Source organism: Heteronotia binoei, chromosome 4, assembly GCF_032191835.1.
Source record: "Heteronotia binoei isolate CCM8104 ecotype False Entrance Well chromosome 4, APGP_CSIRO_Hbin_v1, whole genome shotgun sequence".
Taxonomy (NCBI): Eukaryota; Metazoa; Chordata; class Lepidosauria; order Squamata; family Gekkonidae; genus Heteronotia; species Heteronotia binoei.
In genome coordinates, this window is record NC_083226.1 from 2,419,709 (window position 1) to 2,438,840 (window position 19,132).

General features: G+C 48.4%; 1 protein-coding gene across 2 annotated transcripts in view; it reads left to right on the forward strand.

Annotated features, from left to right (window-relative positions):
- The window catches only part of ADK (adenosine kinase), a 478,171-nt gene that overhangs the window by 184,735 nt on the left and 274,304 nt on the right, over positions 1-19,132 (forward strand). For both annotated transcript variants that reach the window (XM_060236706.1, XM_060236707.1), the window contains exon 6: positions 13,096-13,204. In XM_060236706.1, the coding sequence (XP_060092689.1) occupies positions 13,096-13,204 (109 nt within the window). The remainder of the gene's footprint in view (positions 1-13,095; positions 13,205-19,132) is intronic.

Genomic DNA, 19,132 nt, shown 5'->3' on the forward strand with positions numbered 1-19,132 from the left:
TGCCCAGGTCAGATGCAGAGCAAACACTGAAACACAAAGGCCCCAAATGGGTAGAATCTTTGTCCTGTGATCTCCAAAGGAACAGAGAAATTTCTTATCAAGCCATCAGGTCTGAATTTTAGAAGCAAAAATGTCTGAATTGAGGCTGTCAGGAGTCTCTGGACAAGAGCAAGACCTAATGAGGCAAACTAGGCAGTTGCCTAGGGCGCCAGCCTTCTGGGAGTCCCACATTGGGGCCTCCCATGTGACTCAGTGACATTATCAGTGCGGGGGGGGGGGGGAGCCTTGCCACTCAAGGGAGCCACATGCCTCTTTGCAGGAGTTCAGCAAGGCTTTTTGACAATAGAACCTTTTGGAGGCCATTAGTTCATAGGGTCATTATAAATCAGAAGCAACTTACTTCACACACACACACACACAGAGCCAGGTCTCTGACCCTTTAGATTTGTTGTTATATATCAGGGGTGGCCAAACTGTGGCTCGGGAGCCACAGTTCTTTTACATATATTGTGTGGCTCTCAAAGCCCCTCCACCATCTCGACTGGCTTGGAGAAGACATTTCTCTCTTTAAATCACTGCTCCTAGTCAAGCCAGCCAGTGGCTTGGAAAATGCATTTAAAGTTGCTTTCCTTCCAACTCTCTCCCCCAGTTTATCTTCCTTCCTTCCAACATCTGAGGTTTGTTTATTGTGGCTCTCAAGCATCTGATGTTTATTCTTTGTGGCTCTTATGGTAAGCAAGTTTGGCCACCTCTGTTATATATCAAGGCCTGCTGGCTGGTTTGTGCTATCTGGGGAAGGTCATATAGGCCAGGGGTGGCCAACGGTAGCTCTCCGGATGGTTTTTTTGCCTACAACTCCCATCAGCCCCAGCCAGCATGGCCAATGGCTGGGGCTGATGGGAGTTGTAGGCAAAAAACATCTGGAGAGCTACCGTTGGCCACCCCTGATATAGACAGACTTTTGTCTGGGCATAATTTGACATTTACATGGAGTGCTTGGTTTGTGCTAGAAGTTACCTGCCTGGTGATAAAGGAGTTGAGGGCAAGTCCACTTCTCTACTGTGTGAACCACTTTCCCAGCAAGAGTGGAGACTAGACTGGTTATTGGAGCTTAGACTAAAATTTGGTAGCACATGAAGAACCCTTTTAGCTTTTCCAAAATCTATGGATATTTGAATTAAAGCAGTTTTATTCATGAAGGGACAGCTGCGTCTCCACCAAGGTGCTGATTCTTTGTTTGGCTGCCAATAATGGATTGAATTTATCTAGGAACTGAATTTTAAAAATTGGAAGAAAATGCTATTTTTTCTTTACTTCCTTGTTCCTTATGCTTGTAAATTATGCATTTATTACCTTGGATCTTGGCAGAATGAATCCATCTCTGTTCACTCACTTATTGCCTTGCAGCTTGGCTGGGCCATTACATGTTAAATTAACTGGAATAGAAAGAAGTGGCTGCCACATTGCTGAAACGATCCCTAATTTTTTTAAAAGCTCAGAGCATAAGAACATAAGAGAAGCCATGTTAGATCAGGTCAATGGCCCATCCAGTCCAACACTATGTGTCACACAGTGGCAAAAAAAAAATTACACACACACACACACATATATATATACACACACACACACACACACATACAGACAAACTGTTCCTAATAGCCACTGATGGACCTCTGCTCCATATTTTTATCTAAACCCCTCTTGAAGGTGGCTATGCTTGTGGCCGCCACCACCTCCTGTGGCAGTGAATTCCACATGTTAATCACCCTTTGGGTGAAGAAGTACTTCCTTTTATCCGTTTTAACCTGTCTGCTCAGCAATTTCATCGAATGCCCACGAGTTCTTGTATTGTGAGAAAAGGAGAAAAGTACTTCTTTCTCTACTTTCTCCATCCCATGCATTATCTTGTAAACCTCTATCATGTCACCCCGCAGTCGACGTTTCTCCAAGCTAAAGAGTCCCAGGCGTTTCAACCTTTCTTCATAGGGAAAGTGTTCCAGCCCTTTAATCATTCTAGTTGCCCTTTTCTGGACTTTCTCCAATGCTATAATATTCAGCCTGTGATTCATTGAAGCAATTGTATTGTGTGATCCTATATATTTCATACTCACTAACCCCATTGCTGAATAAACCTATGCCTTACTAATCCATGTGCACTGTTAGAGAAAGGGAGGGGTGGGAGCCAAGGTTGCCAGAACTCCAAAGGCAGATAAAACCTTTGAAGTGCAAAGCGCCAAGCTAGAAGAAGAAGAGGATATTGGATTTATATCCCGCCCTCCACTCCGAAGAGTCTCAGAGCGGCTCACAATCTCCTTTACCTTCCTCCCCTACAACAGACACCCTGTGAGGTGGGTGGGGCTGGAGAGAGCTCTCACAGCAGCTGCCCTTTCAAGGACAACCTCTGCCAGACCTATGGCTGACCCAAGGCCATTCCAGCAGGTGCAGGTGGAGGAGTGGGGAATCAAACCTGGTTCTCCCAGATAAGAGTCCGCACACTTAACCACTACACCAAACTGGCTCTCCAAACTAGCCTCTCTGGCGCCTCCTAAACGGAGCAAGGACATCACCGGGGGGGAGAGCACAGCCATCTCCAGGAAAAGATAATGCAGCGTGTGAAAGTATCACTTGTAGAACTGACTGTAGCTGACATTTTGAAAGTGATCCCCTACGGGGCTTATCGGCGCAAGTTACTTTGTAGCAGATGGCCGCAAAAGCACCTGACGACCGAGAGCCCTCAGAACCGGTTGAGCTGCCGGGGATCCCAGCGTGGCACATCATCGAGCCTCGCCAGGCCAAGAAAGTAAGCCAAGTGTTCATCACCCCAAAAGCTGCCTTGATGGACGAGGCGGTGCAACGGCGCGCCAAGATCCTCCGGACCCCGGGAGAACAGGACGACCCGATTGAACCGGAGGACCAGGGGAGCCGTCCCCTGGGAGAGGAAGGCGGAGGGGACTGCCCGGATCCAGAGCACCTACCGTCGGGGTTCGAGCAAGGGGATGAGGGCGATTTGAAATCCCCGTCCCCGAAACGCGATCAGATGGAGGATCTGAGGTGGGAGATGGAAGCCATGAACCTAGATCTGCGAAGGGAAATTAAGGCGAACATATCGCTGGTCGTGCGTGAAGTGCAAAGGCAGATCGACTAAGCCCTGGCTCACGCTCCTGGGGGGGGGGGGGACCGGTGGTGCCCGTGCCATCGGCGGTCCCCGCACCACCAGCCGGCCCCACAGCACTGGCCGGCCCCGCCGCCCTGGGGCCCCGAGTGAAGACACGCGAACTCAATGTCACCTTCGACGGGAGCCCGAGCAAGGTGGAGTACTTCATCATACAAGCTAACAGCTACATGCACTACTGGGGGAACTCCTTCCCTGACGAGCACAGCCGGGTGGCTTACCTAGGGTCGAAAATAATGGGGGAGGCCCAAGAGTACTACGTGAGCCTGTACAAAACCCGCGGCCCCGAGGTCGCTACCGTGGCGGTGTTCCTGGAAGCCCTGTTGGCCCAATTCGAGGACCCACTACAAGAGACTTGGGCCGAGTCTGCCCTGCAGGACCTCCGGCAGGGGAACAAGTCGATCCGGGAATACATGCTAGAATTCTGGACCCACTGCCGGAAGGTGCGAGGTTGGAGCGAGGCAATGAAGATCATGGGGTACCGAAGGGACCTGAACGCCGGATTGCTGAATCGGGCCCTGGGGCAAGCGAGACCCAAGACGCTGGTCGGGTGGATCCAGATGGCGGGGGAGGTTGAGACCAACATGAAGGCCGTGGCCCTCCAGCGCCAACAGCACCAGGGGAAGATGGGCCACGAACCCAAGACCGCTCCGAAATCCGAGGGGAGAAAAGCCGCAGGGGGGGGCGCCAAACCCCTTCCCCCCGCCCTCCGCTGCTACCAGTGCGGGGACCCAAATCATCTCGCCTCTAACTGCCCGGAGAGAGCCCGAGCCACTACCCCCCTCCCGAAGGGGGCGCCGACAGCAGGCAAGAAGCCGGGCAAGCCGACGGAGTCGGGCCAGAGCAGCACCACCCTGTCGATGGTGCTTGACGAGGATTCTATAATGCTGGAGGAGTTGGGGGAAGACCCGTGGGAAACCGAGCCAGCGGGAAACGGGACCGACCTGCACTAGAGGGTGCCCAGCGGCAGGTCGTGGAGAAGGCGGCACCACTACAGGTGAAGATATCGGGGGAATTGATGTTTGTACCATTGACTTTACTAAACGTAAGGCTAAAGCGGTTTGTGCATGCCAGAGCCCTCATAGAATTGGGGTGCACAAGGGAGATAATAACCCCTAGGTTAGTGGAAATGCTCGAACTCGCCAAAGTACTACCCAGGCCCCTCGAGTTTGAGCAAATGGACGAGACTCGGATGAAGGGGGAGCCCTGCATAGAGCAGAAACAGGAGGTCCCCATTGGCGTAGAGGACCACTGGGACTTAGAAGTGTTTGTGGTCTCCCCGTCCTGCTCGTTCGACATCGTACTGGGGGTGGCTGTCCCGACACCACCCGGACATACAATGGGGAGAGCACACCGTTGACTTCCTCGATACATGGTGTACTTCTCACCTTTGGCGAGAACTGTGGGGCCCCCGACCACCGCCCAAAAATGAGAAGCTGTGTGTCACCATAGGGGAGATTAAGATCATCCCCCGGGAGTACCGGGACCTGAAGGGCGCGTTCAGCGAAATCGTAGCCGATGAACTGCCGCCCCACCGAAGCACTGACTGCGCCATAGAGCTCATCCCCGGCCAGTTGCTGCCCAAGGCAAAACTCTACTCAATGGGGTGGGCGGAAAAAGCGGAACTACGGAAGTTCCTAGATAAAAACTTGCGGCGGGGCTTCATCCGCCCGGCCACCGCCCCGCACGCCGCCCCGGTCCTCTTCCGAAAGAAGAAGGACGGGAGCCTGAGACTTTGTACCGACTTTCCGCCCAAAAATGAGAAATCAATGAGAAATCAATGGGATTTCCATGTCGAATGCCTACCCCATCCCCCTGATCAAAGACTTACTGAGCGCCGTCTCGGAGGGGTTGATATTCACTAAACTCGACCTGCACAATGCCACTTCCGTGTTAGAATAAAAGAGGGGGATGAGTGGAAAATGGCGTTCAACATGCCGATGGGACAGTTTGGATACCTGGTGATGCCTTTCGGCCTGCAAGGGGACCTGGGGGGGTTCATGACCTTTATCAACGAAGTGCTAAGGAAGTACCTGTACAGGGGGGTGGTGGTGTACCTGGATGACATTATTTATTCGAAAGACCTCCCCTCCCACGTAAAGCTAGTGCGGGAAGTCCTCACGACCCTGAATGAGAACAAACTATACGCCAAACTATCCAAATGCGAGTTCCATAAAGAGGAATTGGATTACCTGGGATTCCAGGTGTCGGGCAAGGGGCTGGCCATGGACCCCGCCAAAATACAAGCAGTGCTAGATTGGGAACCCCCGAGAACACGTAGACAGCTACAGTCCTTCCTTGGATTCGCAAATTTTTACAGGTCGTTCATACAGGGGTTCGCGAAAGTGGCCCTCCCCCTGATGGACCTTCTCCAAACAAAGGGGAAGGGACCTGAAGCGAAAAAGCCCGGGGCTAAGCTAAATTGGACTAAGCCATGTCAGGAGGCGTTCGACACCCTCAAGCGCCTATTCACAAGTGAACCTGTCCTGGTGCACCCAGACGAACTCAAACCCTTTGTGGTCCAGTGCGACGCCTCCGACACGGCCGTAGGGGCAATATTGATGCAAAAAGATGACAGGGGGCAACTGAGACCCTGTGCCTATATTTCCCGAAAGTTTTCAAACGAACAAAGAAATTGGTCGGTGTGGTACAAAGAAGCCTATGCAGTGACTTTTGCTTTAAAAACTTGGCGATCGTGGTTGGAGTGAGCCCGGGTCCCGTTCGAAATCTGGACCGACCACAAAAATTTAGAGGTGCTCACCAGGCGCCGCAAGCTGACCGGGAAGCAGATTCGGTGGGCGGGATTCTTAGCTAAATTCGACTTCACCCTCCGCTCCATCCCCGGATCCAAAACCTTTTTGGCAGATGCACTCTCTCGGCTACCGCAGCACAAGAGCGAGAGGGAGGAAGTCATAGACTCTCTCATTCCCCCCGAAGCAGTGGCCGGCGCTGTCCAGACCCGATCAAAGACGGCCGCCCAGAAAAATAGTCCCAGGGGGGGAACAAACTAGTAGCGGAAGCGGAGGCAGAAGGAAAAGATCGGCCCGAGGGAGTCAAAAAGGGGGAAGGGGGGTTCTGGTACCACGAAGGGAAACTGTACATCCCCAAGTCCCTAAGGGTGGAGGTGTTACAACACTGCCACACCAACAAACTAGCAGGACACTTTGGGTACATGGAGACCCTCCACCTGGTCCACCGGCAATTCTGGTGGCCGCAAATGAAAAAAGACATTTCAGAATTTGTGCAAACCTGCCCTACCTGCCTCATGGCTAAGCAGAGGGGGGGAAGGTGCCGGGACTCCTACAGCCCCTCCCTACGGCCGAGCGGCCCTGGTCGATTGTGTCAATGGACTTTATAGTAGAACTGCCGCCCTCCAGGGGCCGAACAGTAATACTGGTGGTAGTAGACACTTTCTCAAAGCAAGCCCACTTCATTCCTTGCCGAAAACTCCCCACAGCAAAGGAACTAGCCTATCTGTTCTTTCTGCACGTGGTTAGGGTCCACTCGTTCCCAGATAAGGTAATTAGCGACCGCGGGCCACAGTTCGTTGCCAACTTCTGGCGGGAGTTTTGCAAACTAACCGGGATGGAGCAGGGGTTGAGCTCTGCCTACCACCCACAAACGGACGGTCAAAGCGAGCAGGTGAACGGACTGCTGGAGCAATACCTACGCTGCTATGTGAATTTCCAACAGTCCAACTGGGTGGAGCTCCTCCCCTTTGCCGAATATGGCTACAACAACAGCCTCCTCAGCTCCACCAAAATGTCTCCATTCCAAGCACTACACGGCTACGAGGGAAAACCTTTCCCCTCCCTCCCCCGCGGGGAAAACACCCCCCCGCCCTACACTGTCAGCAATGGTGGGAAAAACTGGAGCAATCCTGGAAGGTCATCCAGGAGAACCTAGAGGAAGCAAAAAAGGATTACAAAGCCCAATTCGACAAAAAGCATTGTGCAGAGTGGGACTTTAAGGAGGGAGAGACAGCGTTCCTATCCACAAAAAACCTCCCCTTGCCCCAAACCTCCCGGAAACTAGCCTATCGATACCTAGGACCATCCAGAATAAAGAGGGTGATTAACAAAGTAACTGTAGAACTAGAACTACCCAAATTACACCCTGTTTTCCATTGCAGTCTTATCCGTCGCGATCCGGGTGGGTCGAAGTGGCATCCTCGGGACTCCGAACCGGAACATATTCTGGTGAAGGGTCAGAAACACCATGAGGTGAAGGAGATCCTCGATGCTAAGCTCCAAAGGGGAACTCTGTACTATTTGGTTCGGTGGCGCTATTTTCCCCCCAGCTGTGATGAATGGGTGAAAGCCTCAGACTTAAAAGCGCCTCAACTCCTTAAACAATTTTACCTACTGCACCCAGACAAACCCCGAGCAAGAGCTTGGGGGGGGGGCAGTATGTCAGCCTGTGATTCAATGAAGCAATTGTATTGTGTGTTCCTATATATTTCATACTCACTAACCCCATTGCTGAATAAACCTATGCCTTACTAATCCATGTGCACTGTTAGAGAAAGGGAGGGGTGGGAGCCAAGGTTGCCAGAACTCCAAAGGCAAATAAAACTTTTGAAGTGCAAAGCGCCAAGCTAGCCTCTCTGGCGCCTCCTAAACGGAGCAAGGACATCAACGGGGGGGAGAGCACAGCCATCTCCAGGAAAAGATAACGCAGCATGTGAAAGTATCACTTGTAGAACTGACTGTAGTTTTATTATGAGAAATGGTTTAAAGACCCTTCCTTTCAAGCTAATCCTTATCACTTTCAATGACTTCTAGTAGAGAGTAACATTGTTGTAAACAATAAATGAAACTAAGTTTTTAACAAACACAAGTCTGATCATTTTGGAACTTCAATGAACCCTTTGCTGACAATAATATCCTTTTTGAGGTGCGGCGACCAGAACTGCACACAGTACTCCAAATGAGACCGCACCATCGATTTATTGGCCTTTTTTATTGCAAATGCACACTATCTTGACATTTTCAGTGAGTTATCTACCACGCCCCCAAGATCTCTCTCTTGGTCAGTCTCTGCCAGTTCACACCCAATCAACTTGTATTTGTAGCTGGGATTCTTGGCCCCAGTGTGCATTACTTTGCACTTGGCCACATTGAACCGCATCTGCCACGTTGACGCCCACTCACCCAGCCTCAACAGATCTCTTTGGAGTTCCTCACAATCCTCTCTGGTTCTCACCACCCTGAACAATTTAGTGTCATCCGCAAACTTGGCCACTTCACTGCTCACTCCCAACTCTAAATCATTTATGAACAAGTTAAAGAGCATGGGACTCAGTACCGAGCCCTGCGGCACCCCACTGCTTACCGTCCGCCACTGTGAAGACTGCCCATTTATACTCACTCTCTGCTTCCTATTACTCAGCCAGTTTTTGATCCACAAGAGAACCTGTCCTTTTACTCCATGACTCTCAAGCTTTCTGAGGAGCCTTTGATGAGGAACTTTATCAAAAGCTTTCTGGAAGGCATCTATCGGGGCTCCTTTGTCCACATGTTTGTTCACCCCCTCAAAGAAATGTAACAGGTTAGTGAGGCAAGATCTTCCCTTACAGAACCCATGCTGAGTCTTCCTCAATAACCCGTGTCCATCAATGTGCCTACTCATTCTGTCCTTGATAAGGCTTTCTACCAACTTTCCCAGTATTGAAGTCAGACTGACTGGCCTGTAATTTCCCGGATCTCCTCTGGAACCCTTTTTAAAGATGGGGGTGATATTTCCTACCTTCCAGTCCTCAGGAACGGAGGCAGATTTCAATGAAAGATTACAGATTTTTGTCAAAAGATCCACAAGTTCAACTTTGAGTTCTTTCAGAACTCTCGGATGTATGCCATCCGGACCCCGTGACTTATTAGTTTTTAATTCATCCATCAGTTGTAGTACCTCCTCTTTTGTCACCTCAATTTGACTCAGGTCTTTCAACACCCCTTCCAAAATTAGTGGTTCTGGGGCGGGCAAAAAGTTCTCATCTTCCACAGTGAAGACGGAGGCAAAAAATTTGTTCAGCTTCTCAGCCATTTCCCTATCCTCCAGTAATCCTTTTACCCCATGGTCATCCAAGGGCCCCACTGCCTCCCTGGCTGGTTTCCTACTTCTAATATATTTGAAGAAATTTTTATTGTTGGTCTTTATGTTTTTTGCAATATGCTCCTCATAGTCCCTTTTTGCCTGCCTGATCACAGTCTTGCATTTGATTTGCCACAGCCTGTGTTCCCTTTTATTAATCTCACTTGGACTGGTTTTCCACCGCTTAAAGGAGTCCTTCTTACCTTTTACAGCTTCCATTACTTTGTTTGTTAATCATGCAGGCCTTTTCTTATGCCTGGTTGTGCCTTTCCTAACTTGTGGTATGTATTTTATCTGAGCTTCTAGGATTATAGTTTTAAATAGCATCCAAGCTTCCCCAAGGGTTTTGACCGTATTTATCTTTCCTTTCAGTTTCTTCTTCACATGCCTCCTCATCTCAGTGAATTTACCCCTTTTAAACGTGGTTGTGGCGGTCTTTTTGGGCAACTCCCTATTTATACAAACGGTGAAATCAATAACATTATGGTCACTGCTCCCAAGTGGTGCAATCACTTTTACATCTCTCACCAAGTCTTGAGCATTACTTAGGACCAAATCCAGGATCGCCCCACCCCTGGTAGGTTCTGAGGCCATCTGCTCCATAGCACAGTCATTGAGAGAATCAAGAAACTCAATCTCTTTCTCTCGACCAGAACACATATTGACCCAATCAATCTGCAGGTAGTTAAAATCACCTATTACGACACAGTTTTTACATTTAGCCGCTATCTTTTAAGCCTTCCATCATATTATAATCGTCCTCTATCTTTTGATTTGGTGGGCGATAACAAACTCCCATAGTTAAATTTCCTTTTGGGCCCTCTATTTCAACCCAAAGCATTTCTAAAAGTGAATCTAATTCTCTGACCTCAAGTCTTACTGGACCGTATATCCTCTCTGACATACAGAGCCACCCCACCTCCAACCCTTCCCTCCCTATCCTTCCGATATAGCTTATATCCAGGAATCACCGTGTCCCACTAATTCTCCTCATTCCACCAAGTTTCTGAAATTCCCACAATGTCTGTGTTTTCTCCCAACACTAAACATTCCAATTCACCAATTTTACTTCGAACACTTCTAGCATTTGCATACAAACATCTATAATTTCTCTGGCAAGCTAGGCCCTCCACCTTCCTCCTGCCGCCTCGAGACTCTGGCAGACAGTCCATACTGTTTGTCACCATCACAGTGGACAACTCTGTCTGTTACCCGGTAGAAAAATAGCAGCCAACCCTTCATCTCTTTGAGACGAGTCCTCCCAAACCAGAGACATTTCATCTCCTGTCGGCTTTCCCCCAAGATTTAGTTTAAAAACTGCTCTGCCACCTTTTTGATTTTAAGCGCCAGCAGCCTGGTTCCATCTGGGGAGAAGTGGAGACCGTCTCTTTTATACAGCTCCCGCTTGTTCCAGAAAGCATCCTATTGCCTAAGAAACTTAAACCCTTTCTCCTTACACCATCGTCTCATCCACACATTGAGACTTCTAATTTGTGGCTGTCTCTCCTGGCCTGCACATGGAACAGGTAGCACTTCTGAGAAGGCTACCTTGGATGTCCTGGCCTTAAGTCTCCCGCCTAGCAGCCTAAATTTTTCCTCCAGGACCTCACGACTGCATTTCCCCACATCGTTGGTGCTAATATGCACCACGACCACAGGCTCCTCCCCAGCACTGTCTATCAGCTTATCTACTAGACGTGTAATGTCCGCTACCTTTGTACCAGGCTGGCAAGTCACCATACGGTCAGTATGCGGTTTCGCCACCCAGCTGTCTACTTGCCTAAGGATCGGATCACCAACTACCAAGCACCCCCCGCCCCCCGCCCAGGGATGGTTCCTTGGCGCGAAAGGATTCCCGCTCACCAACCAAAGAAGAGGTCCCTACTGAGGGCGCATTCCCCTTATCCTCAGCATGGTGCCCTGTTCCCTCTCGATCCTCATGCTCTCTGGCAGCAACAGGGCTCCTACGTTCAGAGTGGGGCTCATCTTGCTGTTCGTTTAAGTGGCTCCCTTTCTGGAGGGTCAACTTACCTTATTGGGAGAAGAAGGAAATCAGGAATGTGGGTTCCTGGTCCTTAGGGAGCCCCTAGGCGAAGAGCCACAGTCCAAGAGCCCTTTAGCCCTTTGGCAAGGCGCAGCTTAAAATGCAAAGAGGGTGGAGTAGAGGCACTCCTAAGCAATCAGCAGCAATCACTCTCAATCACTCTCAATCTCTTTCACCTTTAGCCCACTCAACCAAACAAAGAGCAAACCAAGACTAAACAAAGAGCAGTTTCCTAGCTATCACAACTCAGAATTTTAGGCAGCCCCACAAACCTCAGAATGAAGTCTTTCAAAACTCAGAAATTCTCAGCAACTTCTCCAGCTGTCTCAGCTATCAGAGCTGCTCTGCTCTGTTCTGCTCCTCCTCTCAGACCTCTGTGAGATGTGCTCAGGCTTTGGAATATAAGCTTCTGGAATATAATGGAGTGGTAGCTTTTCCCATTTCCATGAGTGTGGAATTTCACATGGGATTTAGGCCCTGATTTAGCACTTTGAACAGGAGACCACCGAGGAAGGCCAGGGTAGATATGCAGCAGGCAGTGGCAAACCACCTCTGAAAGTCTCTGGCCTTGAAAACCTGACAGGCTCGCCTGTGAGTTGACGGCACTTTCTACCACCACAAAAAGAGCAGGGAGTGTGGAGAGACTAAAAAGCAGTTTTATAGCCCTGCTGGAAGATCTGTGTTCAGCCAACGCAAAAATTTCACAACAGCACACATCTTATCACTGCACAATAGAGTGTGAGCTGGTTTGGTGAACCAACCCAGGAGGTCATGTTGACACAACTGACATACCAGTGCTGTGTCATGCCCAGCCACCATCTGCAGATATTTTATTGTGCTGCTGCCCTGGCCTGCTAAGGCAAGGGTCCCCAAATCCTGGGCCGTGGACCGGTCCTGGTCCGTGGCCTGTTAGCAACCGGGCTGTGAGTTGTATAATGATTTCATTACATATTACAATGTAGTAGTAGTAGTAATAATAAGATGATGTTGATGATTTTGGATTTATATCCCACTCTCCACTCTGAATCTCAGAGTCTCAGAGTGGTTCACAATCTCCTTTCCCTTCCTCCCCCACAGCAGACACCCTGTGAGGTAGGTGGGGCTGAGAGAGCCCTCCCAGAAGCTGCCCTTTCAAGGACAACTCTGTGAGAACTATGGCTGACCCAGGGCCATTCCAGCAGCTGCAAGTGGAGGAGTGAAGAACACACACTTAACCATTACACCAAACTAATAGAAATAAAGTGCACAATTGTATCATTGCAAAACCATCGCGCCCCACCCCCCTCTGGGTCCGTGGAGAAATTGTCTTCCACAAAACCAGTCCCTGGTACCAAAAAGGTTGGGGACCGCTGTACATGTGGAGGGATGGAAACAGATTGTGGGAGGAAGGGAAGCCGCATCCCCTGGTCACCTTCCCAAGGGCATGCTAAGCATTCAGGCATCTGTGTTGGTGCAGATGATGGTGCAGAAGAGCACGAAAGTGATTAGTACTGATGATGCCCAGTTATACAGAGAGAGAGAGATTCTCCTCACAAGAGACCATCCTGGTATACACTACTCTCAAAACAGTGTCTTTGCAGTGCAGTGTGTTAAGGCTGGGAGGTGGGCAGCCGTTGCCATCTATGATAAATGGCTACCTGTCACACAGCAGCTGTTTGCCATAACCGGTGCACAGGCGGCGTGATCTGAATGCGTTGCTCTGTGTATCCTGATGTTTAAGAGGCCTCTGAACCTTCTCCCTTTTGGGAAGGCAGCAGCATTTATTATTGTTTTATGTTTGTTACTATAGATCTCTTATTGCTAACCTGGCTGCTGCTAATTGTTACAAGAAGGAGAAGCACCTTGACCTGGAAAAGAACTGGAAGCTGGTGGAAAAGGCTAAAGTTTATTACATTGCAGTAAGTAACCTTGTTGGAAGTTTGGATAGTTTGAAACCTTGACGTGTGGGTGTCCAAGGGGCACCAGACATGTGGCAAAAGTGGGGAACATTGTAAGAGGAATGAAATCTGGTTCCCGTGGTCCACCATGCCTGCAAAAATGTGCCCAAAGCATGGCACAACTTGGGGGTGGAATGGGAGCAACTCAGGAAGTTTTGTGGAAGAAAATTCACTCTGTGTCATATTCACATTTCATATTTTTAAGGAAATGGTTTGAAAGAATGCCCAGATTATAGAAAGTGCAGTTTGGTTCTGGCGTTCAAAGCCTTACACGGCCTGGGACCGACATGCTTGAGGGACCGCCTTTCCCCATATACACCTCACAGGGTGTTGCGGTCTGTGACGCAGCATCTCCTGACCACCCCTGGCCCGAGGGACCTCTGTCTTGCCTCAACCAGGGCTGGGGCTTTTTCGGCCTGGTGGAATCAGCTCATTATGGAGATCTGGGCCTTACCTGAGCTGCTGCCATTTCATAGGGCCTGTAAGACGGAGCTGTTCCGCCGGGCTTTTGGTTGAGGCAGCAGACGTCCTACTCCACGAACCATTCCATCTATCGGCCTCCCTTGTTGGGACATCATGCTTTACAGCCTTGTTGTGGCGCTGAATCTGATTATTAATACCATCACTTCTTCATTCTCTGAAATGTGCCCTTTCCGCCGGTGAGGCACCTTATTTCGTTTTATCGTTCTACTGTTTTGGTTTTATTGTATTGTTTTAAATTTGAATTGTAGGTTTTTATTGTCCAATTTATGTTTTGATCTGCCCTGAGCCTGTTATGGGAAAGGGTGGAATAGAAGCCTACTAAATAAATAAACTGTTAGCATGATTATGCACTGTAAACAGTTCCACACACACTTTTAAATTGCTGTTTATTCCATAGCATGTTTTAGAAACAACAGTTTTGAGTAGCTTCTTGAAAATATTGTATTGGTTGTTGATAATTACATGACCTTCCTTTGTGTAACCCCAATGAGGAGGGAGGGTGCGTGGAATTAGTTCTGAGGATATTTGCGCCCTCATTCAAGAGGCACAGAAACCAGTCCACATATTTATGTAGATTACATTCTGGTGCACTGTAAATGGCAGATATTCCCTCTTGTGTGTGTGTGTGTGTGTGTGCTTGCTCTGTTTGCTGTGATGTTGATAAGCCTGGTGTCAATTAGCAAATACAGAAAGCATCTATGACAGATTAAAACACGTAATGTGTGCATAATGTATGGATCCTGCGTGACAGCTGCTGCCATCCTGTTACCTGAGCTATGTGGGAACAGCTGGTGAGAAGTGTAAAAAATTGATTATCCAGGAGGAACAGATTCATTTTTTATAAAAGTTATTTCCTTCGGTGTGCGATGATGCCTCCCACAGCCTGCTTGGCATGCGCTGCTGTAGATTTTACACGGTTGGCATCGATCCTCGTGCGCGGCCAAAGCTGGAGCCATTTGTGACTGCCAAATAAATCCCTTGCAAAGGTTGTACAAAGCAGAGGGCTCACAGTGCTCCTGCCACATGCTGGAGAACCCTTTTCGAGAATGAAGAATGAACGTTCGTTTTTAATTTATGCTTTAAAAATAAAAAGGCTATGTTTTCCTTCCAAAATAATTATACCTTGGTCTGTTCTAAATTGCACACTTGGGGATAAATGCAGTGAGCTAAACATTGCAGGGAGGCCTTAAGAATATTATTAGATAACGAAGGGTGGAAACCAAGGGTGGGAAAGGCTGCGTGACAGAAACGCTGCTGGAATTCTTTATATGGCCATGCCTCTGTACAATCATGGCTGGTGCGAACTCATCTTTGTTGAGGCTGTTGTGTGCCTGGCTGTGTACGGGAGTTTGACAGTGTGAGCCAGTCCTTCATGTCCCCATCTTCTTGTGGTGATTCTAGAACTTGTGTCTTTTCTGAGAGCCAGTTTGGTGTAGTGGCTAAGTGTGCGGACTCTTATCTGGGAGAACCGGGTTTAATTCCCAACTTCTCCACTTGCAGCTGCTGGAATGGCCTTGGGTCAGCCACAGCTCTTGTAGGAGTTGTCCTTGAAAGCGCAGCTGCTGTGAGAGCCCTCTCAGCCCCACCCACCTCACAAGGTGTCTGTTGTGGGGAGGAAGATAAGGAGATTGAGAGCCGCTCGGAGACTCTGAGATTCAGAGTGGAGGGCAGGCTATAAATCCAATATCGTCATCGTCATCTTATTTTCAATCTTCAGCCCGACTCCCCCTACAGTTGTGAAAAGGAAGACAAGTATCAGCTGGGCCCTGGTGTTCACTACCAAATGCGAAGCATCTCCTGAGAATTAAGCTTTCTCACCTCCTGTTTCTTTGAATGCCTAAGTTGTTTTTCTAAGCAGAGATACCATAGCAGTAGTATAGTAGTAATAATAATAAGAGTTATAGAACTGTCAAAAATATAAGCTGAAGATTGAGGGATAAGTAATACACCAAAACATGTCTTCTTTTTACCTGGGTGGGTGATGTTATTCTGCTTCACAAAAAAGTGGTAAGTTAGGAGAGTAAACAAAATGTCTTTCATGGTGTTGCTTTTCTAGAAGATAGGAGAAGGAGATACTGGATTTCTATCCTTTCAAGGACAGCTCTGTGAGAGCTATGGCTGACCCAAGGCCATTCCAGCAGCTGCAAGTGGAGGAGTGGAGAATCAAACCCGGTTCTCCCAGATAAGAGAGCTCTGGCTGACCCAAGGCCATTCCAGCAGCTGCAAGTGGAGGAGTGGGGAATCAAACCTGGTTCTCCCAGATAAGAGAACTCTGGCTGACCCAAGGCCATTCCAGCAGGTGCAAGTGGAGGAGTGGGGAATCCAACCCGGTTCTCCCAGATAAGAGAGCTCTGGCTGACCCAAGGCCATTCCAGCAGGTGCAAGTGGAGGAGGGGGGAATCAAACCCGGTTCTCCCAGATAAGAGAGCTCTGGCTGACCCAAGGCCATTCCAGCAGGTGCAAGTGGAGGAGTGGGGAATCAAACCCGGTTCTCCCAGATAAGAGAGCTCTGGCTGATCCAAGGCCATTCCAGCTGCTGCAAGTGGAGGAGTGGGGAATCAAACCCGGTTCTCCCAGATAAGAGAGCTCTGGCTGACCCAAGGCCATTCCAGCTGCTGCAAGTGGAGGAGTGGGGAATCAAACCCAGTTCTCCCAGAGAAGAGAGCTCTGGCTGACCCAAGGCCATTCCAGCAGCTGCAAGTGGAGGGGTGGGGAATCAAACCTGGTTTTCCCAGTTAAGAGTCCGTGCACTTAACCACTACACCAAACTGGCTCTCAAACATACTCAACAAAATGTTCTTGCTGTAATGCAGTTGCCCGAGGATTATGACCACTGAAGACAGTGTGATATTGTATACTGAGATGTGGCAGTATGTTCCTCTTCCACCAGAGATTCTCCAATACACAGAGAATGCCTACTGAGCCCCCCCACCTTGTGAACTTTGCCAGTGTTTACATGATTGCAAACATGCCTGGGTTGTTTGAAATGATTTGATTTTACTTTTTCTGAAATTATCGCTCTGCACTAATGGCATAAACGTGCTCTGTGCGATCAAAACCACATGACAGAGGACTTGTGGCTGAAATTACGCACAGCACTGAAGAACCATTTCAGGATTCTTCAACAAGGACAGAAGTTGCCAACATCAAGCTGCTTTACTGGTTCGCTTGAATGTTCAGCTCCCCCTATTCTGTGTACATTTCTGTTCCCACCATGGTCATAATATCAGTGATTAAAGCATGTGGGGAATATATGAGGCCAAATTAATTATTTTTTTAAAAAAATTAAAGTGCTTAACCAGCTGATGGAAATGGAAGCATCAAAGATAATTAAGAAAGTAAGTTCAGTTTATAAACTGCTATAGTTCAGAAATTGCAACATTCATATTCATCTGACTTTGCCTCTCTCCTCAGCCTATTTATTGGAGAGCCAGTGTGGTGTAGTGGTTATGTGCGCAGACTTATCTGGGAGAACTGGGTCTGATTCCCCACTCCTCCACTTGCAGCTGTTGGAATGGCCTTGGGTCAGCCAGAGCTCTCACAGGAGTTGTCCTTGAAAGAGCAGCAGCTGTGAGAACCTTCTCAGCCGGGGGGGGGGGGGGGAGGTAAAGGCGATTGTGAGCTGCTCTGAGATTCTGAGTGGAGGGCGGGATGTAAATCCAATTTCTTCTTCTTCTTCTTCTTCTTCTTCTTCTTCTTCTTCTTCTTCTTCTTCTTCTTCTTCTTCTTCTTCTTCTTCTTCTTCTTCTTCTTCTTCTTCTTCTTCTTCCTTCTAACAAGGCACAAACATACTGATCCAAACAGCCCCAAACATGGGAGCTACTTACCAAATGGTAATCTGTTAAAAGCATAGCAGAACGAGACAGACTAGGTGGGGCCAGAGCTGAGCCCGACACAGACCAGGTGATGGGGGTTTCTGGGTGCAAGTAGATATTGCGGGCTCCTCCCCTCCAGTGGTAGCAGGGCCAATGGCCAGTGGTTCAGGCCTACCCAGCGATTGGCCAAGAGTGTGGCCATGGAATGTCAATCTGTAGTGATTGCTTCGCTCAGAGGTGGACAAGTCCCAACTCCATGGCTCCTAGAAATTTCATCCTGGCACCTTGTACTTTCACCAGTCATTTATTGTTAGTGCCTCTTGGGGATTCACAGTAGAAGTACGAAGCTTACGTAGGTAGGGGACAATGTTGTGATGACAGCTGGGGTTACCCTGTGTTTCTTATTTAGTATAACACTTTTGTTGCAGCTTTTAAAAATTACAAGAAACCAGGGAGAGTTTAGGATTAAGTTTTGTGGTAGCAATAATGAGAAAGTATGGTGGTGGAAATATGAAAACCTGAAGGATTTAAAGTCAGTCTGGCTCCTAAATTCTTGGGGAGACTCCTAGAGCCAAATTAAATTTGTTAAGTCCTGGTTTAGCTTTTCATTTCCATTGTGTTGAAATTATATCCTGGGTGGAAAAATATAGCAAACATGGTATTATTTACTTACTGAAAATAGTTTTCTGTTGCCTTTCTACCCAGTCAGTGTCCACAAGATGGAAAACATAAAAACATTTAAGCTATTAGAAAAAAAATAATTCAATGAAAACACATAAACAATGCTAGAAGGAGGGCTAGTAGCCATTACTGGAGGTATGCCAGAGGAAATAAAAAGTCTTCACTTGCCGCTGAAAGGCTCCCTGGAGCAGGACTTCCAGAGTTTTGGTGCCACAACAGAGAAGTCCCTTTCTTGGCTTGCCACCCATCTGTTTTCAGATGGCAAGTGCAACCAAAGCGGAGGCTCTGAGGATAGCCAGAGTGTACAGGTATGGGAGAAGCTGTGGGAGAAGCTGATTCTTAATGTATGTTGGTCCCAGGCCCAATGCCTTGAATTCAGCCTAGAAGCAAATTGGAAGCCAGTGGATTGGAGGGGCTACTCCATTGACAATAAATTGGGAGGAATAGTGAACACCCCAGAAGCTAGAGATAGAAATTCAACAAGATCTGAATACTCTGGAAAAATGGATGAATATGAACAAGATGCAATTCTACAAGGACAAGTGCACAGTTCTGCATCTGAGTGACAAAAATAAGAAGCATACATATTGGATGGGGGACACACTTCTGGGTAGCAGTGTATGTGAACGACATCCTGGGGTACAGTCGGACTGTAAGCTAATGTGCTGTTGGGGTGTATTCACAGAGGCATAGCATTCAGATCACAAGATGTCATAGTGAGGCCCAAATGGGGGTTCTCAGCTGGCCAAAATCAAATCACCCCGTTGTATTGAAGTTGTTCTCTGTGGTGCCTGCCAGAGGTTGCTGAACTTTTAAATATCCATTAGTTGATGACTCAGTGGCCAGCCTGTGTTCTAATTCAGAAGTCAAGCCCCTTCCCCCTTACAGGAATTGCAAAAGAAGCAGCAAC